Source organism: Carlito syrichta, unplaced genomic scaffold (genome assembly GCF_000164805.1).
Source record: "Carlito syrichta isolate Samal-C Ts95f unplaced genomic scaffold, Tarsius_syrichta-2.0.1 Scaffold311830, whole genome shotgun sequence".
Classification (NCBI taxonomy): Eukaryota; Metazoa; Chordata; class Mammalia; order Primates; family Tarsiidae; genus Carlito; species Carlito syrichta.
The window spans coordinates 890,233-915,536 of NW_007255926.1; the positions used below are offsets into that span (position 1 = coordinate 890,233).

Genomic DNA, 25,304 nt, shown 5'->3' on the forward strand with positions numbered 1-25,304 from the left:
CAGCGATAGAAAGGGAGACTACAGGCAGAGAGAACAGCGAGAATAGGAGCATTAAAAATAGGAAACTTCATGGTACTTGGAGTTCTGGGTATAGACTGAGCACAGGATATAAGGCAGAGAAGTAACTGAAGATTTTACCCTGTGGGCAATGGAGAGGGTGTCACTGCAGATTTTAAGGTCATATGTATGCATTTTTCCTCAACTTTTAATTTTATTTTAATAATTATTGTATACAGGCTGGGCGCAGTGACTTATGCCTATAATTCCAACACTTTGGAAGGCCAGAGTGGGAGGATTACTTGAGCCCAGGAGTTTGAGACCAGCCTAGGACACACAGTAAGACCTTGTCTCAACCAAAAAAAAAATGTGTTCTATACAAAGTTTGGAAAATGAGCTTAAAAGCGGCTCACAATCCCAATTTCCATATTTTCATATTCTATCTTTGTAAGTTGTAATTTTGCTGTGCAAAGAATTCTGTATTTGATTTTATCATAGTTTTCCCATGTGAATACCAGTCTTCATAACCATTACTCTAAGGGCTACAGTAGATGACCTAAAATATATCTGACAATTTTCCTACAGTTGAAATTTTATTTTTACTTCTGATTCCTTTCTTAGCCTTGGGAATGTAAGAAAGATGAGACACAGTTCTCAAAGACAAAAGGTGTTCATTTCTTCACATTTTAAATAAAGTTGCGAGTAAATATTTCTGTAAACCTCTCTCTTTTCCACATTTTGGATATTTTTCACTAGAATAGAGGACCAGAAATAAAATTACTGATCAGTGATCATAAATATTTTTATGAGTTTGAATAAACATTGCCAAAAGATTTCTAGGCTTTTAGAAAGGATTCCATACTTTACACTGCTACCTGCAATATATGGATTATATTTTCTAGACTTATTTTAAAACAAATTTGTAGGCTTATTTTTCTTAGATATTACATCAAAAACACAAATAAATCAGAAGCATAGCAAAATGAAGAAAATAAAAACCACACACAATCCTACCACTTATATATAACAGTTAACATTTTAGACATGTTGAATAAATGTACTCAGAGCCTTTTACGTAATAATGTGTGTGTATAATTTCTAATCCAATTTTCTTTTCTTTTTTTTTTTTTGAGTTGGAGTCTCACTCTGTCACCCAGACTGGAGTGCAGTGGCACACTCCCAGCCACTGCAGCCTCAACCTGCTGGGCTCCGGAGATCCTTCCGCCTCAGCCTTCTAAGTAGCTGTAACTACAGGCGCGTGCTACCACGCCCGGTTAATTTTTTGATTTATTGTAGAGATGAAGTCTCGCCAAGTTTCCCAGGCGGGTCTCGAACCCGCAGGCTCAGGCAATCCACTCACCTCAGCTTCCCAAAGTGCGGGATTACAGGCTGAGCCACCGAGCCCAGCTCTAACCCAACTTTCTATTCACTTAACATAACAGTATCTTCTTTCAGGATCAAGAAATATGTTTAGGTTATTTCCACTTTCTTGTGAATAATAAAAACAGCACAATTAATACCCTTGGTAGCAGAGTCTTCGTGCGTGTCCTTAAACATCCCTTAGGAAAAATGGTCAACAAGTATGCACAGCTTTAGAAAGTGTTTTGAGATATATCACCCTTCAGAAAGTTTTATTAATACTATCATGTTCAACTGAGAAATGGTTTTATATTTCTTTTCCCTCATATGTTTGTTTCTTCTTTGTGAATTATCAATTTATATACATATTTTCAAAAATGTGCGTTTTAGAATGATTATTCTGAGCATAATATTCTGAACCTAGTTCTGTATAGGACTAGCTGGGAAAAGAAAAGACATAGAAAAAACAAATCAGGATGCAATCGTACAGACTAGGTGACAGATGACAGGACTCAAACTAAGGCAGTTGGGAAAGAGAGAAACAATTATTTATAGATATGGAAGAGGTATATATGATCTATTACTATGTTTTTTAAAAGTTATGTTAAATATGATTCCTTTAAAAAACATATAGAGACATATACACAGACATAAATACACACACCATGTAGACAAATACATTTATATGTGTAGCGATGCAAAGTAATATATACCAAAATATTAACAGTTATTATATTGCAGATGAATTTTATTTTTGTTTTATACTTTTTCTCTACATTCTGAATTTGTACAGTGGGCATAAGTATTTTTAATCATTAGGAAAAAATTACATTATTTTCAAAAATATTAATGAAGTAAAATAAATAGAAATTAGCTACTTATTAAATGTGAGACGAAGGGTTTTGAAGAAGCAGACAAGACAGATACTCTGGTACTCTGGTCTGGTCTGAAATAAGACTGCCTTTTCTCAAAGAGGTGTCATAAAAGTCTTATTTAGACATGTTGGATGTGGTATTTACAGGTCATCATTAGACATGGAGATGTCTAATAAACAACTAAAATTATGGGATTAGAATTCGGAAGAGAGGCTGGGCACGGTGGCTCATGCCTGTAATCTCAGCACTTTGGGAGAGGACTGCCTGGGCCCAAGGGTAGAAGACCAACCTGGGCAACTTGGTGAGACCTTGTCTCTACAATAAATTTAAAAAATTAGCTGGGCGTGGTGCACATGCCTATAGTTCCAGCTACATGGAAGGCTGAAGTGGAAGGATCACCTGAGCCCAGCAGGTCGAGGCTGCAGTAGCTCTGATATGACATTGCATTCAGCCTAGGCATTCGGAAGAGAGGTCTAGGTAGAGAAGCAGATTTAGAATCTAATATACAAGAAAAACTATGGGATATGAGTGTGGATGAGGCTGCCCAAAAAGTATGAAGAAGAAAACAGACAAGAAAAAGACTAACATTTAAAGAGCAGGGAGGCAAAGAAAAGCCAGCAAGCGACGCTGAGAATGAACAGTGCAAAGGAAAGAAGAGCATCAAGAGGACTGTAACACAGAAGTCAAAGAAGGCAAAGGGGAGATGAGACATTATCAAATGCTGCAGAAAGGCCAGTAAGACAGGGGCTGCAAAGTGTCCAGCGATGTGGGTAATTATGTTATCAGTGACTTTAGAGGGAGTAATATCAGTGGAGTGGTGAAAGAAAACTGAGATCGCAGGGGATTGGGAGGGAGATGACGGAATAGTTGAGAAAGTGAAGATAAAGAAACTCTATCAGTAACTTGAGCTGTGAAAAGAAGAGAGAGAAGCAGTAAGTAGAAGGGGATGCTGAGCAAGGGAGGAACACAGGCAACGAGAAGGAGCGTAGAGGAAGACGCTGAAGATACAGAACACGGGCAGCTGACAGCACTGAGCTTCGTGGTCGCCTCCCTACCCTCATGCCTAACATCTACTCCCATCCTCCATGTTTCAATGTAAACAACGCTTTCTTCAAAAAGCCTACTCTGAGCTCCAGCCCAATGTAAGTGCCTCTGCTGTGTCTTTCAAAACACTCTGTATTTCTTCCACCATCATGCTCCTTATATTTTGGGCATCTACTTGTTTACTAGTTAGTCTTGCTAAGCAAATGCAGTACATCCCATTATGTATTTTCAACTGCTAAACTGACACAGAGCTGAAGCTCATAATCCTTCACTGAATGAATCAGAGGGTAGGAAGTAAGGGAGTAAAAAAAGGTAGCCTTAGATTGGCAGAAAACTTTAAAATAATAATTCCAATAGTCTCCCCTTATTGTGGTTTCACTTTCTGTGGTTTCAGTTACCCACTGTGGAATAACACCACGAAATAGGGAAGTGAGATACTGAGCTGGTAGGGGAAGGAATTAGTTACTTGAAATACTGGAGGGCAGATGATAAAAATTCAACAGCAACTGGCAGAAGGAATTTAGAAAAGTAAATTTAGAACAAGATAATTATATATTTTTTAAAAGTAGCTGTGAGAATAAAAGAGGTAAAACCAGCTATCAAAAAATAAAAATAAGCTGGGCACAGTGGCATGTGCCTGTAGTCCCAGCTACTCTGGAGGCTGAGGCAGACAGATTGCTTGAGCCCAGAAGTTTGAGTCCAGCCTAGGCAACATAGCAAGACCTCACCTCTAAAACAAACAAGCAAAACCCCGACAGTCTTGATCTCAAGGTAGCCAAGTCTTCAGAAACTTAATAAAGTTTCTTAGCATAAAATATTTTCTATTATTTGTATTTTGAGGTTTTCCTTGCCTAATTTTCTCATATAAAGTAGGACAGGCCAGACTCAGTGGCTCAGCCTGTAATCTCAGCACTTTGGGAGGCCACGGCCAGTGGATTGCCTGAGCCTGTGGGTTCAAGACTAGCATGTGCAACTTGGCAAGACCTCGTGTCTACAATAAATCAAAAATTAGCCAGGTATGGTAGTGTGCACGTATAGTCCTGGCTACTTGCTGGAGGCCAGTAGGTCGACACTGGGGTGGCCATGAGTGTGCCACTGCACTCTAGCCTGGGTGACAGAGTGAGACTCCAACTCAAAAAAATAAAAAAATAAAATAAAGTAGGATAGTCCTTCCTTAATATAGAGGTTTTCAATAAATTGGGAAGAGAGGCCAGGTGTGATGGTTCACTCTTATAACCCCAGCACTTTGGGAACCCTGGGGTTCAAGACCAGCATGAAAAACTTGGCAAGACCTCATGTCTACAATTAAACAACAAAAAAAAAATCGCTGGGAGCAGTAGCTGACACCTGTAATCCCAGCACTTTGGGAGGTAGAGGTGAGAGGACTGCCTTAGTCCAGGAGTTCAAGACTAACCTGGGCAACTTTGTGAAACCTCATCTCTACAATAAATCAAAAAAATTAGCTGGGCATGGTGGTACACACCTATAGTTCCAGTTTCTTGGAAGGCTGAGTTGGAAAGATCGCCTGAGCCCAGCAGGTCGAGGCTTTGGTGGCTGTGAGCAAGCTACTGCACTCCAGCCGGGCAAGAGAGTAAGATTCATACTAAATAAATAAATAAATAAATAATTTCTGCTTTTTGGGGGGTTTGCTTTGGTTTTTTGAGTTGGAGTCTCACTCTGTCGCCCAGGCTGTAGTATAGTGGCATGCTCATGGCCACCACAGCCTCAACCTGCTGGAATTAGGCGATCCTTCTGCCACAGCCTCCCAAGTAGCTAGAACTACAGATGCATGCCACCAAGCCTGGCTAATTTTTGTGGTTTATTGTAGAGATGAGGTCTCACCAAGTTGCCCAGGCTGGTCTCGAAGCCCCAGGCTCAGGCAATCCTCTCACCTCAGCCTCCCAAAGTGCTGGGATTACAGGCTGAGCCACCACACCCGACCAAAAATTTCTGGTTTAAAAAAAAGAAATTGCTGGGCGTGGTGGCGCAGGCCTATAGTTCCATCTTCTTGGAAGGCTGAGGTATAAGGATTGCCTGAGCCCCGCAGGTCTAGGCTGTGGTAGCTGTGATGTCAGGTCCAGGCTGTGGTAGCCGTGATGTTCCACTGCACATCACAGATTTTCTTTCTTTTTTTTATTTGAGTTGGAGTCTCACTGTCACCCAGGCTGCAGGGCAGTGGCACACTCCCGGCCACTGCAGCCTCGACCTGCTAGGCTCCGATGATCCTTCCACCTCAGCCTTCCAAGTAGCTGGAACTACAGGCACATGCTACCATGCCTGGCTAATTTTTTGATTTATTGTAGAGATGAGGTCTCGCCAAGTTGCCCAGGCAGGTCTCAAACCCGCGGGCTTAGGCAATTCACTCACCTCGGCCTCCCAAAGCGTGGGATTACAGGCTGAGCCACTGAGCCTGGCCGACATCACAGATTTTCAAAGAGCATTCCATACCAGGGCTCAGTCTTTGAAAAATAAAAATCAAACAATTTTTTTTTTTTTTTTTTTTTTTTTTACCAAAAGGAATAGAAGGACATTTTTTTCTCCTGCATGGAGAAATGATTCAACAATAGGCTGTGGTTACCTCTGCCCAAGCTTTGAGAACAGCCAGTTTTTCCATGGTTGTGGCACTCTCTCGGTACAGTTGGCTGGAAGATCCTTTTCCGGCCTGAACTTTGTCCAGTGAAGAAACGAGAAGATTGTGAACTCGCCGGAGGTCATTGAGATCACTAACGACTCCACTTCCAATCCACGTACTACATACCTAGGCAAATAAAATTTTGAAATTTCGTGTAAAAAAAATTAATATTATATATAAGAGAATGGAGTAAATATATGATTTTTTATCTTAAGAAAAACAAAACCAGAGAACAAAAGAAACTACCTAATTCTATGCCTTACTGTTATTTTTATATCAACAGAAAGCATAGATTTTATTGTACTCCTATGTAGAAAACAAATCAATATCTACTTATCATGTTCCCATTGTGTCATTGAACAAAATTGCTAACAGAAATAATTTTCCACCCCAAGTAGTTCAGTCTTGAATGATTCTTCACTTTAACAAACTTTCTGCTTGCCACAGCAAAAGGGATAGGCCAACTGCTACAAAAGAGATTTTTTAAAAAGACACAGAGGAAAAAACCTGGTCTCTACCTTCAAGTAAGAAAACACAGATTGAATGAACACATGGGAATGTTTTATGACTGTGAAACTACACTTGAAAACACAAGGGAGAGATTAATTCTAGCAAGAAAAATAGAATGTTTAGGCATCAGGAAGGTTTGTGTGTAGACATAGGGGGGTGACAGGAGGAAGGAGATGTGATTAGGAAAGTTAATTGGGATCAGATTATGGTAAAATGCAAATTCCATGCAAACTAAATTCAGACTTCATTCTGTAGGCAACGTGAGTTTCCGTGGCTTCCAAGCAGGGAGTTGATATTATTAGATTGTGCTTTAGTAAAAGCTCTCCTGCACATATATAGAAGAAATGTGTATAGACAGTAAGCAATATGTTCAGTTAAGTGTCTTTTCCAACACTATAGGACAGAGATGCTATGGGTCAAACTGGGAATGACATAAAAAAGGAGAGGCCTTAGAGAGACTTGTAGGTAGAAATCGCAAGATCTGGAAACCAACGAGATATTGTTAGGGAGTGAGGACAGGGAGGTATTAAAGAGTGAGGAATCAAAAACTGCCAAATTTTGACTGCCAAAACTTCTGACTCGGATGGATGAAAGGAAGTTGACAACACTGCCTAAGAGAGGCATAGAGGAAAACAGGAAAGTTGAGTAGAAATAAGAAGGCAGAAAGCATGGTTTTAGCTTTGAACATTTTTAACATGCTGACTTCAAAGCACCACTAAGAAACTTGTGTAAACATATTCAGCAAGCAATTAGAAACCTGGGATTGTACTCCACATATTTAAAGTAAAGTAAATTAATACAAAAAAATTTAAAAATAAAGAAACTTGGGTCTGGCTTTCAGGAGCAACTTCAAGGGTAACTACATAAACCTGGGAATTCCGACACGAAGGTGATAACTAAGGTAATGTTACAACATACATTTGCTCAAGGACAGGCTTTTATTTATTTATTTTTTAAGTCTTAAAGCCAATCAGAGGGAAAATATTTACAATTAAGGGACAAGTAGAAAAATAAAGAAAAAAAGAAACTGAAAATAAAGCACTAGAAAAACCAAAGAAAAACCAGGCAAGTGTAGTGATACTGAAGTCAAGGGAAGAATTTCAAGAAGAAAGGGGTAGTCTGATAGTGCCAGCTTTATCAACAACAATCACATGACCTCACTTTCTTATCCTGGAACAAGATGTGGCTCAAGCTTCACAACTTTTGGATAAAAGGTAATTAAGGTACATGAACCTATCAAGAAGTGTGGCAGCACTCCAAAATTAACACAGAGATATATCTGCAACAAAACATATTACAAATCACACTAAGAAAGATTAATCAATATCACAGTCTCACTTGGTTTCATGCCACAGCCAAATGAGTACAAGTCAGCTCAAGTTTTATGCCAAATAAATTATGAAAAAGTTTTTGGTTTTCAGGGCATTTGAATTTCAAATCTTGGTTAATAGACTTGTGTTCCTATATTTAAAACTTTAGAAAAGTTTGGAATAAATATTTATGTAAACTATTTTTTCTCTTAAGATCTTATTCTCAACAAATTCAAAACTAAATTTAACAAAATTAATAAGAACATTTTAAATTGCCATCAATTATTAACATAGTGACAGCAAAATTAAAATGCCAATCAAAACAATGTTGAACATATGAAATTTAAAATGAAAAGAGATTAAATATAAATATGAAAGGAAATAATTTTTATTTCTAGGAAAACTAAAAAACATATTGAGGAGATTTCATAAAAATTTCTGTGAAATTTAGTAGTGATAAAACTAAAAGCTGGGGAAAGTTGTAGATCGAAAAGTTGCCATTAAGATGTCTTTGTAAAAACCTAAGTACTTCCTTCACTTTTTATTGATTGATTGATTGATTGATTGAGTCAGAGTCTCATTCTGTCGCCCAGACTGCAGTGGCACACTCACAGCTACCACAGCCTCAACCTCCCAGGCTCACGTAGTCCTTCCGCTTCGGCCTTCCTAGTAGCTGGAACTACAGACGTGTGCCACCAAGCCCAGCTGATTTTGATGTTGATTTTGATGTATTGTAGAGACGAGGTCTTGCCATGTTGCCCACGCTGGTCTCAAACCTGTGGGCTCAGGCAGTCCTCTGAACTCAGCCTCCCAAAGTACTGGAATTGCAGGTGTGAGCCACCATGCCTGGCAACTTTCTCTACTTTAAAGAACCTGAAACTAGAAACTGCAGATAATGCACTGTGGTTTGGTTTATGAAGAAAGACACAGCGGCATCAAACCAGCAAAACAATATTCAGACAAAAGACCCCACCCTAAATCAAAAGATTGGTGAATGAATGTACATTTTAAAATTTTGTGCTGAGGCTAGGTGTAGTGGCTCACGCCTGTAATCTCAGCACTTTGGGAGGCCTAGGTGAGAGGACTGCTTGAGCCCAGGAGTTTGAGATCAGCCTGAGTGACATTAGCAAGACCTCATCTCTATAAAAAAAATAAAAAATAAGCCGGGCATGGTGGCACATGCCTGTAGTACTAATTACTTAGGAGGCTGAGGCAGGAGTTTGAGGCTACAGTGATCTATAGTGTGCAAAGCTATGACTGCACCACTACACTCTAGTCAGGGTGACAGATGAGACCCTGTCTCTAAAATAAAAATTATGCTGAAACAAAATATTTAAGGTATGAATTACGCTCATGACCTGGCCCTGGTTTATATGATTTTTTATTAGCCCATTGATTACTGTCCCAAGTTGTGTGGCGTTTGAGGGTCTTTACTATAATATCTAAGAATTACCCTGATTTTATTTTTATTTATCTATTTGTAGAAACAGGGTCTTGCTATCTTGCCCAGGGTCTTGCTATCTTGCACAGGTCTCCAACTCCTGACCTATGGTGATCCTCCTGCCTCAGCCTCCCAAGTAGCTGGGACTACAGGTGTATGCCATCTTGCAGGCTAATTAAAAAAAAAAATTTGTAGAGATTGAGTCTCACTATGGTGTCCAGGCTGGTCTCAAACTCCTGGTCTCAAGGAATCCTTCTACCTTGGCCACCCAAAGTACTGGAATTACAGGCATGAGCCACCACAACCAGTAATTTTAAAGTTTCTTAACATGATATGGTTATTCCAGCAAATAAACTGGGATGCCATGTAAGCCAACTCCTTACTTTTCCTTAAAGAAAGGAACTTACTGCTCCACCCATTTCAAAACTAGGCTTCTACTCAGCAATTGGTGAGGAGGTCACACATTTAGGCCTGCCACCAAAAAGGGAGAAACTTCCTATAGTACAAGCAGCTAGGGCCACAAAAGAAATAAGAAGTTTAAGGCAAACTCAGCAACAGGAATTTTTCATACCTCTCATTTACAAGACAATTTTTTTTTTTTTTTTGAGTTGGAGTCTCAGTCTGTCGCCCAGGCTGGAGGGCAGTCATAGACTCATAGCCACTGTAGCCTCGACCTGCTGGGCTCAGGTGATGCTTCCGTCTCAGCCTTCCAAGTATCTGGAACTACAGGCACGTACCACCACACTCAGCTAATTTTTTTGACTTATTGTAGAGATGAGGTCTTGCCAAGGTGCCCAGGTTGATCTCAAACCCGTGGGCTCAGGCAATCCTCTCATCTCGGCCTCCCAAAGTGCTGGGATTATAGGCGTGAGCCACTGCTACAAGACAAAATGTCAAAAGTTTTTGCTCTTTTAATGACCAGGAGCTTTGAGGGAGATTTTGTCTGCTTAAATACTATGCTCTGAAAAATCATCATGACATGTTTATTTACACATGGGCAATTTTTTTGAATATTCGTGTCATTATACCAAATCAAATTACCTACTCTAATACCAAAATTTGTTCCATGATCCAGAAACCTATCCCTCATAAAAAAACAGTTCCTCTTAACTCTCTGATTTGCTGTCAGTGGAAGAAGTTAATTTTCTCTGAGGGTCACCATTTAGGAAGCAGAAGGCAAACCCATTCAGCCACAGAGAAAATAAAATCAGAATTTCAAACTATCATTGTAGAGAACAGAATCTTCTCTGCATATGTCACATAAAGCTTGGCCATGGATTAGAAGCAAAAATGCACCATAGTGCTGCGCCCCAGAAGACTGGGAAGAAGAGAGCTGCTTCTCTTCCACCTTAGGTAAGCAGATAAAGAATCAGCTTTTCTGAAAGCTTAGAGTATAATACATGAATAGTTCCTCATAATGAAGCATATTAAAAAGAGAATTAAAGTGATTAAAGGCACAGGAAAATACGTGTTTTTCGTGGTTTTGTCACTGCAGATACAAGAATGTAAGAATGATCCCTTGGGATTAATTTTGCAATGAAATTTTCAGATTGTAAAATTCTCTTTAGGATAAGTTAATACCCATAAACCTGCAGAATTTTTATAATCTATGGTTAAAACCATTGTTTGACTACAATGCTTATTACCTAATTATCATCAATGTTTATTACCTAATTACCATTACCATACCTTTTTAAATTATGGTAGATTATAATATCTTACTTTTATTTTATATGATTTTCATATATCTTTTCACTTCTGGATAATATAAGAACTATGCATCCCAAAGTCATGTCCCCAGCTATGACAAAAAGGAATATGACGAACAGTCACTACTTATCATTTCATACAGAATAAAAAAGAAAACTGCCGCTGTTGTATTTCCAAGATAAAAGTGTTATCTGATTTTTCATTCTTCTGTCTTAGTGCAATTCTAAGATATCTATGAATTTATTGAAGACAACTATCCCAAGACTTATTTTTCTCCTTACCTGGCAAGCTTTTGCTATTATATCTGATGGGGTATCTTGTGAAAAGGCTGGTCTTAGAGCAGCTCCCACCTAAAAAAAATAAAGAAGGCATCTTATTTTTAAAGAAAAGTAGTAAACAGAAAGGCTCTTGTGTCTTTGAAGACAAAAACACACAAAACACATCCATGTTCCTTCCTTTTTATCATCCTTCCCTTATCTCTTTGCAGTTACAATAAAGTCAACCACACCATTTTTCTTTTGCTGCCAGGAAGTTATCATTATCGAATCTGCATGAATGCTATATCAAACAGGCAATTAATCTTGCTTCTTTTTCCTTTGTTTTTATTTAGTGGTAAATAAGATTTTCTGACAAAGTCACATGTTATCAGAGATAACAAAAATTGCTATTTTGTTTTTTTCTGTCTATATTTAAACATACTTCTAACAATATGTATCCCATATATTTATTTACACATGGGTAAGTAAAAAAAAAAAAAAATTGTGTGTCACTATCCCAAATCAAATTACCTACTCTAACTCCAAAGTTTGTACCATGATCCAGAAGCCTATCTCTCATTAAAAATGGTTCCTCTTAGCTCTCATGTAACTGGATCAACTTCTTTAAATAACTGAGTGGTACTAAAAATTCACATAATCACTAAGTGACTTTAGAGATCATTTCACCTCAGAAAAAGATGCTTTAAAAGGCTGCTCAAAGATATTAACTTATGCATTGTAGATATGTTATCAAGTAAAGAAATACGAGCTTTAATTTTCAATAAGCCAACACTAGTCATAGATTCTTAGATGTAATATGCTGAGTAAAAGAATTAGATATAGTTGACTCCTATTCTGAGATTTTCTTTCCTTACAACAGAAGCCCAGTGGTAAGGTCTATCAATAGTAGTTTTCTTCCCTTACAACAGAAGCCCACTGATAAGGTCTATCAATAGTAGTCTGATGCATTGAGACCCTTTCTGTGACTGAAAGTGGATGGTACCTAATCTCAACATGTGAGCCAGTACTGGATCCTGTTCTGCAGGAGAAAGAAAACCATAAAAGAGGTTACTCAATTGACAAAACCATAAAAGAGGTTACTCAATTGACAAAACTGTAATATGACAGACTATATAAGAGTAGCATATTGGTGTGGAGTTTCTTAAAGTTGGTAACTATTCTGTGGTAACATAGGATAATGTTCTTGTCCTTTGGAAATACAGTCTAAATGCTCAAGGGTGAAGGTACATGATTTAAATGATATATTTTTAAATAGTTTAGGGCAAAAAAATGGTGTGTGGGGTGGAGGGAGAAAGAGAATCAATGTTAAAGCAACTGAGGCAAAATCACCAATTGGCAAATATAAATAAGGGGAGTGCAAGATGGTTTTAGTACTATTCCTGCAACAATTCTGTAAATTTGAAATTACTTTTAAATAAAAAGTTACTTTAAATAATTCTCATTCCAATGGGCTGGGTATTTGGGAGTGAAGTATTATACACAGGTTTCCTATAGACAGTTGGGCTAAAAGCTATAACATCTTCACCTGTACTTACCATGGAAAAACAATAAATTATACCTTATTTATATGTTAAATTTTTTTGTGTTTGAGCACAGCTTTTATTTATTTATTTTATATTATAAAGATGTGGGGTACAATTCAGGGTTAGGTATACAAATGTTGATTATGCAGGTACCCTTGTTGATGAGGTGTGCCACTCCCTCCCCTAGCAGTTTCCCTCAACTGCCAATCCTGCCCCCCGAAGCACAGCTTTTAGATGAAGTGGCGTATATCTGGAGCCAAGATTTTGTGGCAATCATGGTAAAAAAATTACCCTTCCCTTGCTACCATAATTTATTTTACCTTGATGTAATGTCTCATTGCTAGAATTAGGTTACTGCATCTCATCTGAAGAACATAAGTAAAGGTATAAGTCTCAGAAGAAAAAAGTAGATCTCTCCTTTAGAATGAAATAAAACATCTTTTTAAAAGATTTAATTCTTTCAGTAACACTTCAAAATGCTATTATGAAGAGTTAATTTATCCTTCGTGATGCAAGGGGCAATCGCTATTTATTTCTAAAAATGCTGATAAAGACTTGGCATATAAAAATAATGGCAGCAAATCTACAACACTCTTTCGACTGTTTCTTCTCTCTCTTAAATGGCATAACTAAATATCTAAACACGAGACTGAAAATCAGGCTGGAATTTCTATTCTAGTTTTATCACTAACATACTCTCACAGTTTAAGAAGAGTGACAACAGTTGGACACTAATTTCCTCAGTTGTTGGGTGACTGAAACTATGTAACAGACAATGGAGGTAAAGATATGTGTTCTGCCTGAGTAAATAGATTACCGTTCTAAACACATTCCTGCAGGAAGTTTTCACTCCTTCTTTGGTCCCTAAAAAGATCAATTTTAAGTTTCCAAATAAAGAGAAAATCTCACATTAGCTTGATACTGCTCCAGAATCACATGACCTGGAAATTCTGGCTCAGGCACAGATGCAAACTTCTTGATAATGTCTTCCAGTGCCTGGAGCCCAGCCATCCGCAGCTGGTTGCTATGATCAGTTGCGGCCATGAATGCCATGCGAATCAGGTCAGAGAGATGAAGTACCAAGAGGTCGTCTACAAATAAAAATAGAATGCAGAAAGAAAAACGATGCTAAAAATAAGTGTAATAACCTAAAAATACTAAATGAAATAAATCTCTGACCAAAAAACACTTTAACATACTTCACGTTGTTTACAAATAACAAAGATGTTGTATTCTTCCAAGAAAACTTCCATATCAGTCTTTCAAGTACAGTGATAATTCTTTGCACAATATGGCAACATAGATGACGTTACAGAATATACAATCTGAAACAAAATACTTTTCATAAAACTTTCCTCAAATGAGTTTCTAATTCTTTAAAAATAGGGGTTGACAGATTTTTTTCTGTAAAGGACCAGACAGCAAATATTTTTGGCTTTGTAGGTCATATCATCCATTTCAACAACTCAACTCTGCTGTTATGATGTAAAAGCAGCCACAGACAGTATGTATAGAAATGAGCTTGCTGTGCTCCAATAAAACTTTATTTACAAAAAACAAAACAAAATAGGCTGTAGGGTGGATTTGGACTGCAGGCTGTAGTCTGCCAATCTCTAAATTAGAAAAACTTGGATTTGGAGTCAGAAAATTTAAATCCACAAAATGAGAAGAAAAAGAGTTTTATAAGAAAAATATGTTGAAAAGGGAGATCTTTCCTCTTTCAGCTCTAGAGTAAAAGCTACCCTGGATCTGATTCAAAAAAGTCTAAAAGCAAGTCTCAAAATAATTCAAATGATACTGAGTAGTTCAACTACAACTATTGAAAGGAACACAGCAAAATCCATCACTAACATAATAAAATTTGTAAGGTTTGGCATCTAATTAAAAATTACCAAGGATGCAAAGAAGTAGGGAAATGTGTCTCACAACAAAAGAGAGAGAGCAAGAGGGAAAATATCAATGAATAGAAACAGGTCCAGAAATGAAAGAGATAATATGACAGGGAAGTTAAAACAGCTATGACAACTACATTTCCTGTGTTCAAGAAGGAAAAGAAAAGTGGGAACATAATAAAAAGAAAATGAAATGTAGGAAAAAACCTCAAAGGAGACTTAGATATAAAATAAAATATCTAAAATGAAGACTACAATGAATAAGATTTTAAAAGATTAAATACTAAAGATCAGTGAACTTAAAAGACACAGCAACAGAAAGTATCCAAAGAATTTATCCGGTTCAAGGACTATAAAGTTCTTCAGGGGTTTCAAAACTCTAAGTCTTTTTGAAGCAGTGGCAAATCTACGGCTCAGCCTGATCCCCAAACAGCTCCTATTTAAATAAGTTTTTGTTGTTATGATTACTGTCAAAGTTACAAGATATGTATCTTCAAGTGTTTTCATGTACCTACCAAACATCTAATTTTAGAATCTTAAGTTTAAAAAGAATATCTGTTGCTTTGGGGGTGGGAAGCAAGCAAAGAGAAAAAAAGGTTCGGCTAGAAGCCACCCAGGATTCTTCACTTACAGGAGGCAAAAACATACCATCAGTAAAAAGGAGGTTTTGAAATTAGCATACAGAAGAGACACCTGTACTCTCAAGTTTATTGCAACACTACTCACAATAACCAAGATGTGGAACCAACCTACAAGTCCATGAGAGAATGAAGAGATAAAGAAAATGTGGTATATATGATGGAAAACTATTTAGCATAAAAAAAGAACAAACTCTAGTAATATGAGGCAACCTGGATGAACCTGGAAGACATTTGTTAAGTCATATAAACCAGACACAGAAAGTCAAAGACTGCATGATCTCATTCATACGAAGTTCGACAATCAAGTTTGCAAACTCATCTTAGAAAAAGTGCTCCATACCTCATTGCTGAATTTCACTAAAGTCACCTTCCAAGTCCTCCCCTTGGGAAGCTATGCACTGACACCAGCACCTAGTCCACCCATCAAAGCAACTTTGGAACTCTTTTTCTGGAATGACTATCAGAGCTGTCATCGTATTACCCTTGATATCCTGAATGTTATCAATACTGTCTTTTCAATATTTCCTTTATCTTCGGGTAAAGAAAAAAGTAACTGGGGACCAGAGCAGGTGAGTAGGGTGGTCCAACTGCACAATGCTGCCAACATAAGCACATGGTGACAAGCTTGAGAACTTAATTGTCAGATCTCAACAAATAACAACAATAGCTCTGATGGTCATTCCAGAAAAAAGAGTTCCAAAACTGCTTTGACAGGTGGACTAGGTGCTGGTGCCAGTGCATAGCTTTCCAAGAAGAGTACTTTGAAGGTGACTGTAATAATATTCAGCAATGAGGTATGTCACACCTTTTCTAGGATGGTTTGCGAACTTAATTGTCGGACCCCGTATGTGGAATCAGAAAGGCAGACCTCATAGAAGAGAGTAAGTAGAGTGGTGGTTACCAGAGGTTGGAGTGGTTAGAACTAATCTCTGCAAATAATTTTCTATAAAAGTCAGAATAAAAATTTAAAAATCACTTGGCATCCTCAATAGAATGGAAAGTGTCATGGCTGCTATGGTATAAGAACCGAAAACATTAAAGAATGAAGAGGATATGATACAGTGGAGGTGGGAGAAATGCAGAAAAATTATAGGAAAACTAAGAAAATAAAAGTGACTTAAGACCCACAATGGAGGCAGAAAAGAGCAAAACATTATCAATGTACAAAGAGAAAACATAGGATTTCTGAGAATGAAGGTAAAAAAACAATGATGAAAGAACCAATAGTTAAGATATACAGGGCTGGGTGCAGTGGCTCATGCCTATAATCCCAGCACTTTGGAAGGCCAAGGCGAGAGGATTACTTGAACCCAGGAGTTTGAGACCAGCCTAGGCAACACAGCAAAACTTCATCTCTGTAAAATTTTTTTAAAATGAGCTGGGCATGGTGGTATATACCTGTAGTCCCAGTTACTCGGGAGGCTGAGGCAGAAGGATCACCTGAGCCCAGTAGGTCAAGGCTGCAGTGAGGTGATTGTGTCACTGCATTCCAGCCTAGGTGACACAGCGAGACATCCAACTCAAAAAAACAAAACAAAACAAAAACAAAAACAAAATGAGAGAGAGATAAGAAAAGAAATACAAAGAAAGAAAGGAAAGCTAACTTTAGCATTTTCACTATTCCCAAATACAGTGTGCACATTTATAATTCCATGACTTTACAAATTCTCTTACTCCATCTGCTTCTAATAAACCAATGCGATGATATCCAAAGATGTCCACACCCTATTCCTAGAACCTATGAAAATGTTACATTACATGGCAAAAGGGACTTTGCAGATGTGAGTAAGGTTATGGACTTTAAAATGTGGAGTTGAATTATCCAAGTAGGCCCAATCTAATCACATGAGCACATTCCTAGCTACAGTCAGAGATGTGGTAACTGAAGAAGCATCACAGATTTAATGTTGCTGGCTCTGAAGATAGATAAAAACAGCCATGAGGCAAAGAGCACAGGCAGTGTATAAAAGCTGGAAAGAAAAGGAGACAAATTCTACCAAGAGCCTCCAGAAAGGAACACAGTTCTGCTGACACTGATGTCAGTTCAGTGAGACTCAGGGTGGATGGATTTCTGACCTACAGAACTGTAAGATGATAAACTTGTGCCATTTTAAATCAAAGTTTGTGGTTACCTGTTATAGCAATAGAAAACTAAAACCAGTCTCTTCTACCTGGAATATCTTTTCTCCACCTTTATTTATGTATTTATTTTGAGTTGGAGTCTCACTCTTTTTGCCCAGGCTGGAGTGCAGTGGCACGCTCACGGCCACCACAGCCTCAACCTGCTGGGTTTAGGTGATCCTTCCGCCTCGGTCTTCCAAGTAGCTAGAACTACAGATCCACACTACCACACCTGGCTAGTTTTTTTTTGTGATTTATTGTAGAGACAAGGTGTCACCAAGTTGCCCAGGCTGGTCTCTAACCCGCAGGCAATTGTCTTGCCTCGGCCTCCCAAAGTGCTGGGATTACAGGCTGAGCCACCACGCCCGGCCTTCTCCACCTTTAAAACCCAATTTCAAAATAACCTCTGTGACATCTTCCCTGACTTTTCAGAAAATGAATACTTGTTGGTTTTTTTTGAGTCAGAGTCTCACTCTGTTACACAGGTTGGAGTATAGTGACACACTCACAGCTACTGCATCCTCAACCTACAGCCTTCCAAGTAGCTGGAACTACAGACACATGCCACCATGCCCATGTGTTTTTGTTTTTGTTTTTGTAGAGACAAGGTCTTGCCAAGTTGCCCAGGCTGGACTTGAACCCCTGGGCTCAGGCAATCTTCTTGCCTCCACCTCCTAAAGTGCTGGGATTACAGGTGTGAGCTACTGCATCTGGCCTATTTTTTAATGTTCTTAAAGTATTCTAACATACCACTGTTGGGACACACCATAATTATTTGACTGATAAGTCTGTCTCTGTCTACTAAACTGTAAGTTCTTTCAAGGTATAAACTGTTTTTTTCTTCTTTGTATCCCACTGAACAGCAAAGAATAGGATGCAGTAAATATTTGCTGAATAATGACAGGGTCAAAGACACTGTGTTCATGCTGTACTGTGATTTGCTGGTGTCCTGTATTCAGAATCTCACTTTCTACGTGGTGTTCTACTCTTTTACTTTTTGGCTTTAAGCATATTTTGTGAGCTCTGCTGCTTCTTATATACAATCAAATAACCTAAAAGGCATTTTTAAATCATAGACCTAAAAATTGTTAATATATGTCATTTGTCTTCGGATATCTAAATAATGACAGTGTGATACAGAGTCAACAAAATACAGGATAAGGAATCCATCATTCCACCACCTCTCTCAACTTCCCTGGTCTCTTTGACCATGAAATAAAGGTGTCAGGCCTGATGATCTCTTTGTAAATCCCCAATAGTATCAGATTCAGGGGACATTTGGCATAAAAAGATTTCAAGAGATTAAAAAACAGATAAAAATCGTTTCAGTAATAAGCAGTTTTCACCTTTTCAAAACTATGTAACTCCTGAAATCTGAGAGCTTGAGATCTCCATGGCACTCATAGGTTCTGACATTCTCTATGGCTGGGGACTGCTAAGCTCACCTTCTTTACACACATTTAAGTTTTACAAGTTCCTTTACACTGAAGTGCTAAAACTAGGACAATGCACTGAGAATACATAAGAGAAAACATAAGAGCTACCATCATTATCCTTAGGGCCAATGACTAAGATAAACAGACTGATCAATCGCTCAATCTCTAGGACCACCTTCTTCAACTTACCTTCCAAACAGGGATCAGAAAACCTGTAGTACGTAGTGGTGCATAGAGGAACCAGAAAAACAAGATAAAAGGCAAGGGGACATACAGTGAATAAAAGGCACAATCTAAAGCGTGCTACATAGCAGTAAAACATCTCAAGACTATAACAATGCTTGGAAGAAAAGAAGTACTGATTTTAAATTTACTTGTAGGGTTTCGAAGTTTAGCAGAACGGGCCAAGGCAAGATCAAAGTGAGCCTGATCCGCATTCTCACACAAATGGATGATTCGACACAGGCAGTCAGCAGCAAATACCCGAGTGGCCCAGCGAGGTGCCACAAAGGGCTTGGATTTATCTTCTTCACCTAACGTGGTAAACATGGTATCATCATCCATCTCATCTTTCTTTTCAGATTCTTCATCTTTTCCACTACTTAAGAGAGTTGCAGTACTCATATCTAGAACAAAAACAAAGATTATAACAGCCTCACATATCACTAATATGATGCTTTAAAAATAGCATAATTGCCAGAAAATGTCTAATTTTTTAAAAGGACTAAATTCTCACTCTGAAAAACAGTAGACTTGGCAAGTTTTTTTTTTTAAACAATCAAAGACCAAGGAAAGGAGAACATAAATTACTTTTATGTAGATTACATTTACAAATTTCAGTCGTTTTACATGCTGTGTTGTACTACAGAGTAACCTGGGATTTTTATATATGAAAATTTAGTTTGAACTTTCAAAAAATTGTGAAATACATTTCCCCCAAACTATAAAAAGTTCAGTAGTTCAATATGATTTAACCTTAAAAATTTTTACAGGTATTTGTAAAAGCTATTATCATTTTTAAATGTAAACTCAAATTTATATATCTATTTATACATATATTCATATATCAGAAGTAAAACCATTTATATCAGGAACACATATAAAATACGCACCACTGGAAGCTGCCAGGACATCTTTACAAAGCATCAGCCAATGGGAAAGCTTTTCTACTGCCAGCGAAGAAAGCATATGTCCCAAAGTGTCGTGAATATCAGAGCATAATTTTCGATCGGTCTCCCGGTCGAGCATTCCAAAAAGAAGTCCCTCAAGACCAGTTTCGGTTATATTAACACCTTGGTGCCGACAATGGATATCACTTCGAGAGCTAACTCCAGGAGCAAAAGGATTCATATCTGAAAAGTGATTTTTACAGATGACTTGTATGAGATTTTGTTGTACACTATAGGTAACAATTATGTTAAAGATCAAGTCTTACATGTAAGTTCATAATAACAACAAAACCAAAAAAATGTATACAATTTAGCTGTGGTCTCTAGTTCACACATCTTTAGGATTAGAAATTAATCTGACAATAAGGGTAAAAACCTGACCTTTAAGACTGATTATTCTATGATATTATAAACAAACTTCAGGGAATGCTCAAAAAATAATTGATTCTAATAAGAAAAAGTGTGAGAAAGAGATATACTTCTAAATATACTTAACAAACTGAAAAAATTACTATATTTGTTAGAAGAACAAATGAAAACTCATTCAGTCTTACAGTTTAGATTTTTAAAAATTCATAAAGTCAGAACATAAACTGACTTTAAGTAGACTGTATCCTAAAATTTCATTTAAAAATTGGGAAAAATCCTTTTCAAGTAAGATACAATCAAAAAGTGAGATGAAATTTCTTGTTTGATCCAAACATCTTTTTATTCTTATAAATAGCAAAAGCAGTGCAGCTGGCAGTCATAAGAATGAGCACTACTGGCTCCCTGAAGTCTGTAGCCTTCTGGACCCCGAAGAGATTAAGGTGGAGGGATGTGTCACCCCAAAAACAGAATAAGGGGAAGTGTGAAGAAAACAGCCAATGTGAGTGAAATTCTAAGACAGAAAAAGTAGAAAGAAGAGGTTCTAAGGAAAGAGAATATTAGCGATTAGGCACAGAGACATTTTTTTTTTTCACTCAGCAGTAGACAGTGACTATTTCCCCCATCAGTAATTACACTTCTATAGCGTGAATTTTAATGGCTATATTACTAATCAATGAATTAAAAGAACATTAAGGTTCTTTTGAGGATGAATTTCTAAAAGGGTAATTTCTAGGACAAAGAGTAAGCACATTTTGAAAACTTTAGGGACACATTGCCACAAACCCTCCAAAAAACATATATGACTTTTTACATTTCTATCAGCAGTATAAAACATTTCTCCTTTATTCATTCCTCTCTCAACACTGGTTATAATCCTTATTTTAAAACTTGTTCAGTTTTATACAAAAAAGTGCTATCTTATGATTATAGTAACTTGCAATGTTTTAATTATCTGTTGACTTTTTTTCCTTTACAAAATACCGTTTATGTGCTCTAATTTTTACAGTTCAGAAAGAAGTTAACATAGCAGGCCTGAGAACTACCATAGTAAGTCCTAAATGTAAGGTTAGCCCTTGGCTGGCATCTGGGAATTGGGGTTTCTGGAGGCATCACCCCACTGATTCCCTGATAAAAGTGGTCTGATCTGTGGTCTATGCTGAACAACACCTGCTTTCCTTCTGAGCCCGAACTTGTGGTTTGTGCCAGGCAGGCCACCCCTATGGGACCAGCCCCCAATAAAAATCTTGGGCATTAAGTCCCTACTAAGCTTCCCTGGCAGACATTACCCGGATTTTGTCACAGCTCATTGCCAGGGATTTAAGCACATACTGTGTGACTCCACAGGGACAGGACTCTTGGGAGCTTGTGCCTGGCTTCCTCTGGACTTCACCTCATGCACCTTTTCCCTTTGCTTATTTTGCTCTGCATCCTTTCGTCAGAATAAACAGCCAGGCATATGCCTATATGCTGAGTCCACCTAGCAAATCATCAAATCTGGGGTAGACTCAAGGACCCCCAATACACTCATCTGTAAGGACTTTAAAATCTTTTGTATTTTGTTATAGTATAAAATTTACACATGAATAAATAAAATTAAACACATTAATAAAAAGTTGACTAATAAATATATTTTGCAAATATTTTTCTCTATCTTAGCCTGTCTTTCAACTTTTCTTTTTTATTTTTTAAAGAGACAAGGTCTTGCTATGTTACCCAGGCTGAACTCAAATTCCTGGGCTCAAGCAATCTGTCTCAGCCACCTGAGTAATTTCAATTTTGATTATGATGACTGACATGTAGAAGTTCTGAAATTTTACATGTAATGAGAAGAGTTCTGTAATTACTTCTGATGCTGTCTTCTTTCCAAAATGCAATAATGTCTACTGTCAGACTTTTATAATAAACTTCTTTTATGTTCTACAAAACAGTACATCTCTTCATAGAGCTCTTATTATACTATGCTAAAATTGAAGTTATATTTGTATCTTGCTTCTTAGTACCCAAGCAGCTTCTAGGTATTAGAAAGCTCTCATAAGTAAAAAATTTTTCTCCTAACAGGGGAAATATCTCTGTCAATTAAACTCTTAAAAGGTTTCCAAACTGGCCAGAGATCAGAAGACCACCTATGAATTCAAGCTGTACTTAAAACCTTCAAAAAAGCAGAAAGAACTGAAGAAAGCAAAGATCAACCTTTTGCTACCAAACACCTACTGACATTTCATAGTTTTATTGGCTACTTTGACCTTTTCTTCTTCTTTTTTTTTTGAGTTGGAGTCTCACTCCATTGCCCAGGCTGGAGTGCAGTGGCCTGTTCCCGGCCACACCAGCGTCAACCTGCTGGGCTCAGGCGATCCTTCTGCCTCAGCCTTCCAAGTAGCCAGAACTACAAGCACGTGCTACCACACCCAGCTAATTTTTTAATTATTGTAGAGATGAGGTCTCACCAAGTTGCCCAGGCTGTTCTCAAACCCATGGGCTCAGGCAATCCTCTCACCTCGGCCTCCCAAAGTGCTGGGATTACAGACTTGAGCCACCGCGCCCAGCCAGCCTTATCTTATTTGAAGAAAAATTATACCACAAAACTACCATCAAAACTGAGAAGTTTCCAGGTGGCCCCCAAATACATAATTTCTTTGTTCAGAAGTCTATTAATGATGCAGGGCAATATTCCTAGAGTTACTCATCCCTCATAGAGCTAAAATATCAAAGAAACAACAGAGTATTCTCTAGCTAAATGCTATTCTGTTTTTTTAGTGGCAAAATTTTTAAAAAAGTAAGAATGTAAAATTACCAAAAAATGACATTGGATTTTCAAATATTGGTTTTATTTCAAAGAACAAGAAATTTGACCACATTTCAATATAAAAATGCTATTTGATAAATAATACTTATTTTAAATGTGAAAGTATTTAAACAAAAAAGAACATCGACAGATAATAGAACTTACTGGCACCACTACTCTCTTTGTCCCCTGCATTTTTTGCAAGGCTCATGGCATATTCACACACTTCAGCCGCTTCTCTCTGGGCGAGTTGCCGAAGACACGCCACAGCTGCTCGTCGAAGCAACAAATGGGAGCTGCATAAGTGAACCTGCAGGTCAAAACAACCCCAGGCAATGTTTTTAAAGCTGTAATTCTCTGATCTCATTTTCTAATCGATGTACATCAACATCTTATTTGTGAAGACCCTCTTCATTTAACAAACAAACTCAGTTGTTGAAAACATAGTCAAATAATGGCCTTTTGGCAAAATACTACTACTAAAAAAAATACAAAAATATATTATTAACTCTTGATCATCTTGTTGGAGAAAAAAAAATTTAGTAGCTAAAATAACTGTCCCAAGATTTGTTCACTGAAGCTAACAATACACTTAGATGAAAATCAGAGGGATATTTTGCATGCCCTATTTTATACATAGTCCTACTAAACTTTTTTTGGGGGAGGGATAAGGTTTCGCTCTGTCACCCAGCCTGGAGTGCAGTGTTCCGATCACAGCTCACCACTGCCTCAACCTCCTGGGTTCCAGGGATCCCCTTGCCTCAGCCTCTAAAGTAGCTGGGACTACAGGCACACACCACCATGCCTGGCTAATTTTTAAATTTTTTGTTGAGATGAGATTTTGGTATGTTACCCAGGCTGGTCTCAAACTCCTGGCCTCAAGTAATCTCCCCACCTCGGCCTCCCAAAGTGCCAGGATTATAGGCATGAGCCACTTCACCCAGCCAAGTCCTACTACACTTTGTCATCTAAATCTTTAAAATACATAGAAATCAAATGTAGTGAATGAAAGTTAGGGGGCAGAGCACAGAATAATAAATAAAAGCAAGGGAGGATATTTATTACCCCCCTCCCGACACACACACACACACACACACACACATACACACAAATCAAGCAAATACCAACTCCTAAAAAAAACTGCAAAATGGGGACTTTTGGTACAGGATTTTTTCACCTGAAATTTCCCAAAAGAATCCACATAGTACACTCTAATAGATCAAGCCAAGTATAAGATGCAGCACAGCATAATTTATAAAAACTTGGCTTGGTGCGGAGGCTCATGTCTATAATCCCGGCACTTTGGGAGGCCGAGGCGGGAGGACTGCTTGAGTCCAGGAGTTCGAGAACACCTGAGCAACACAGCAAGTCCTTGCCTTAAAAAGACAAAACAAACAAACAAAAAAAAGCTCAGATGCCAGACTGGGTTTGAATCTCGGCTCTGTTACTTATTACTGCATGACCTTAGACAAGTTACCTAGCCACCTCTCTGTACCTTGATTAGTTCACATGTACAATGAAGATAGAAATTCTTCACAGGAATATAGGAAAAATAAGTTAATACAAGTAAAATTCTTACAATGTTGGCTGGCACATGGTCACTGCTCAATAAATTTTGGCTATTTTCATTATTACTATAAATGTGGCTCAGCAAAAAAACATTACGTTTTGTTCCATGTGCTGTATTTTAAGCAAGGAAGTAATCTGTTTTAGGAAGAATTCCAGCCATAAATGATGTGGGTGGAGAAGGACAGTTATGTGGACTTCAAATCTCCTCACAATGCTAGAAAGTGTGTCTTCATTCTCTTAATACAGCATTTATAGCTCGGGATATTCTTGCATAAAATTCATAGCCCAGGAAATTTATAAAAATAAAAATATTATAAAAATAAAATAGAGTTGAGGGGAGAAAATCGGACAGATTTTTTTTTTTGAGCTGGAGTCTCACTTTGTCACCCAGGCTGGAATGCAGTGGCAGGCTCACGGCCACGGCAGCCTCAACCTGCTGGGCTCAGGGCAATTCTTCCACCTCAGCCTTCCAAGTAGCTGGAACTACAGGAATGGGCACGCATTACCATGTCCAGTTAATTTTTTGATTTACTGTAGAGATGAAGTCTTGCCAAGTTGCCCAGGCCGGCCCAGGCAATCCTCTCGCCTCGGCCTCAAAATGCTGGGATTATAGGGGTGAGCCACCTCACCTGGACAGATTTTTTTT

At 38.0% G+C, this 25,304-nt stretch overlaps 1 protein-coding gene across 1 annotated transcript in view; it reads right to left on the reverse strand.

The window, feature by feature from the left end:
- The window catches only part of HEATR5B (HEAT repeat containing 5B), a 107,655-nt gene that overhangs the window by 32,541 nt on the left and 49,810 nt on the right, over positions 1-25,304 (reverse strand). The window contains exons 22-27 of the mRNA XM_008069132.1: positions 23,255-23,399; positions 19,882-20,121; positions 19,144-19,395; positions 13,589-13,770; positions 11,160-11,228; positions 5,854-6,033 (exon numbers count right to left, since the gene is read on the reverse strand). Coding sequence (XP_008067323.1) covers positions 5,854-6,033; positions 11,160-11,228; positions 13,589-13,770; positions 19,144-19,395; positions 19,882-20,121; positions 23,255-23,399 — 1,068 coding nt within the window. The remainder of the gene's footprint in view (positions 1-5,853; positions 6,034-11,159; positions 11,229-13,588; positions 13,771-19,143; positions 19,396-19,881; positions 20,122-23,254; positions 23,400-25,304) is intronic.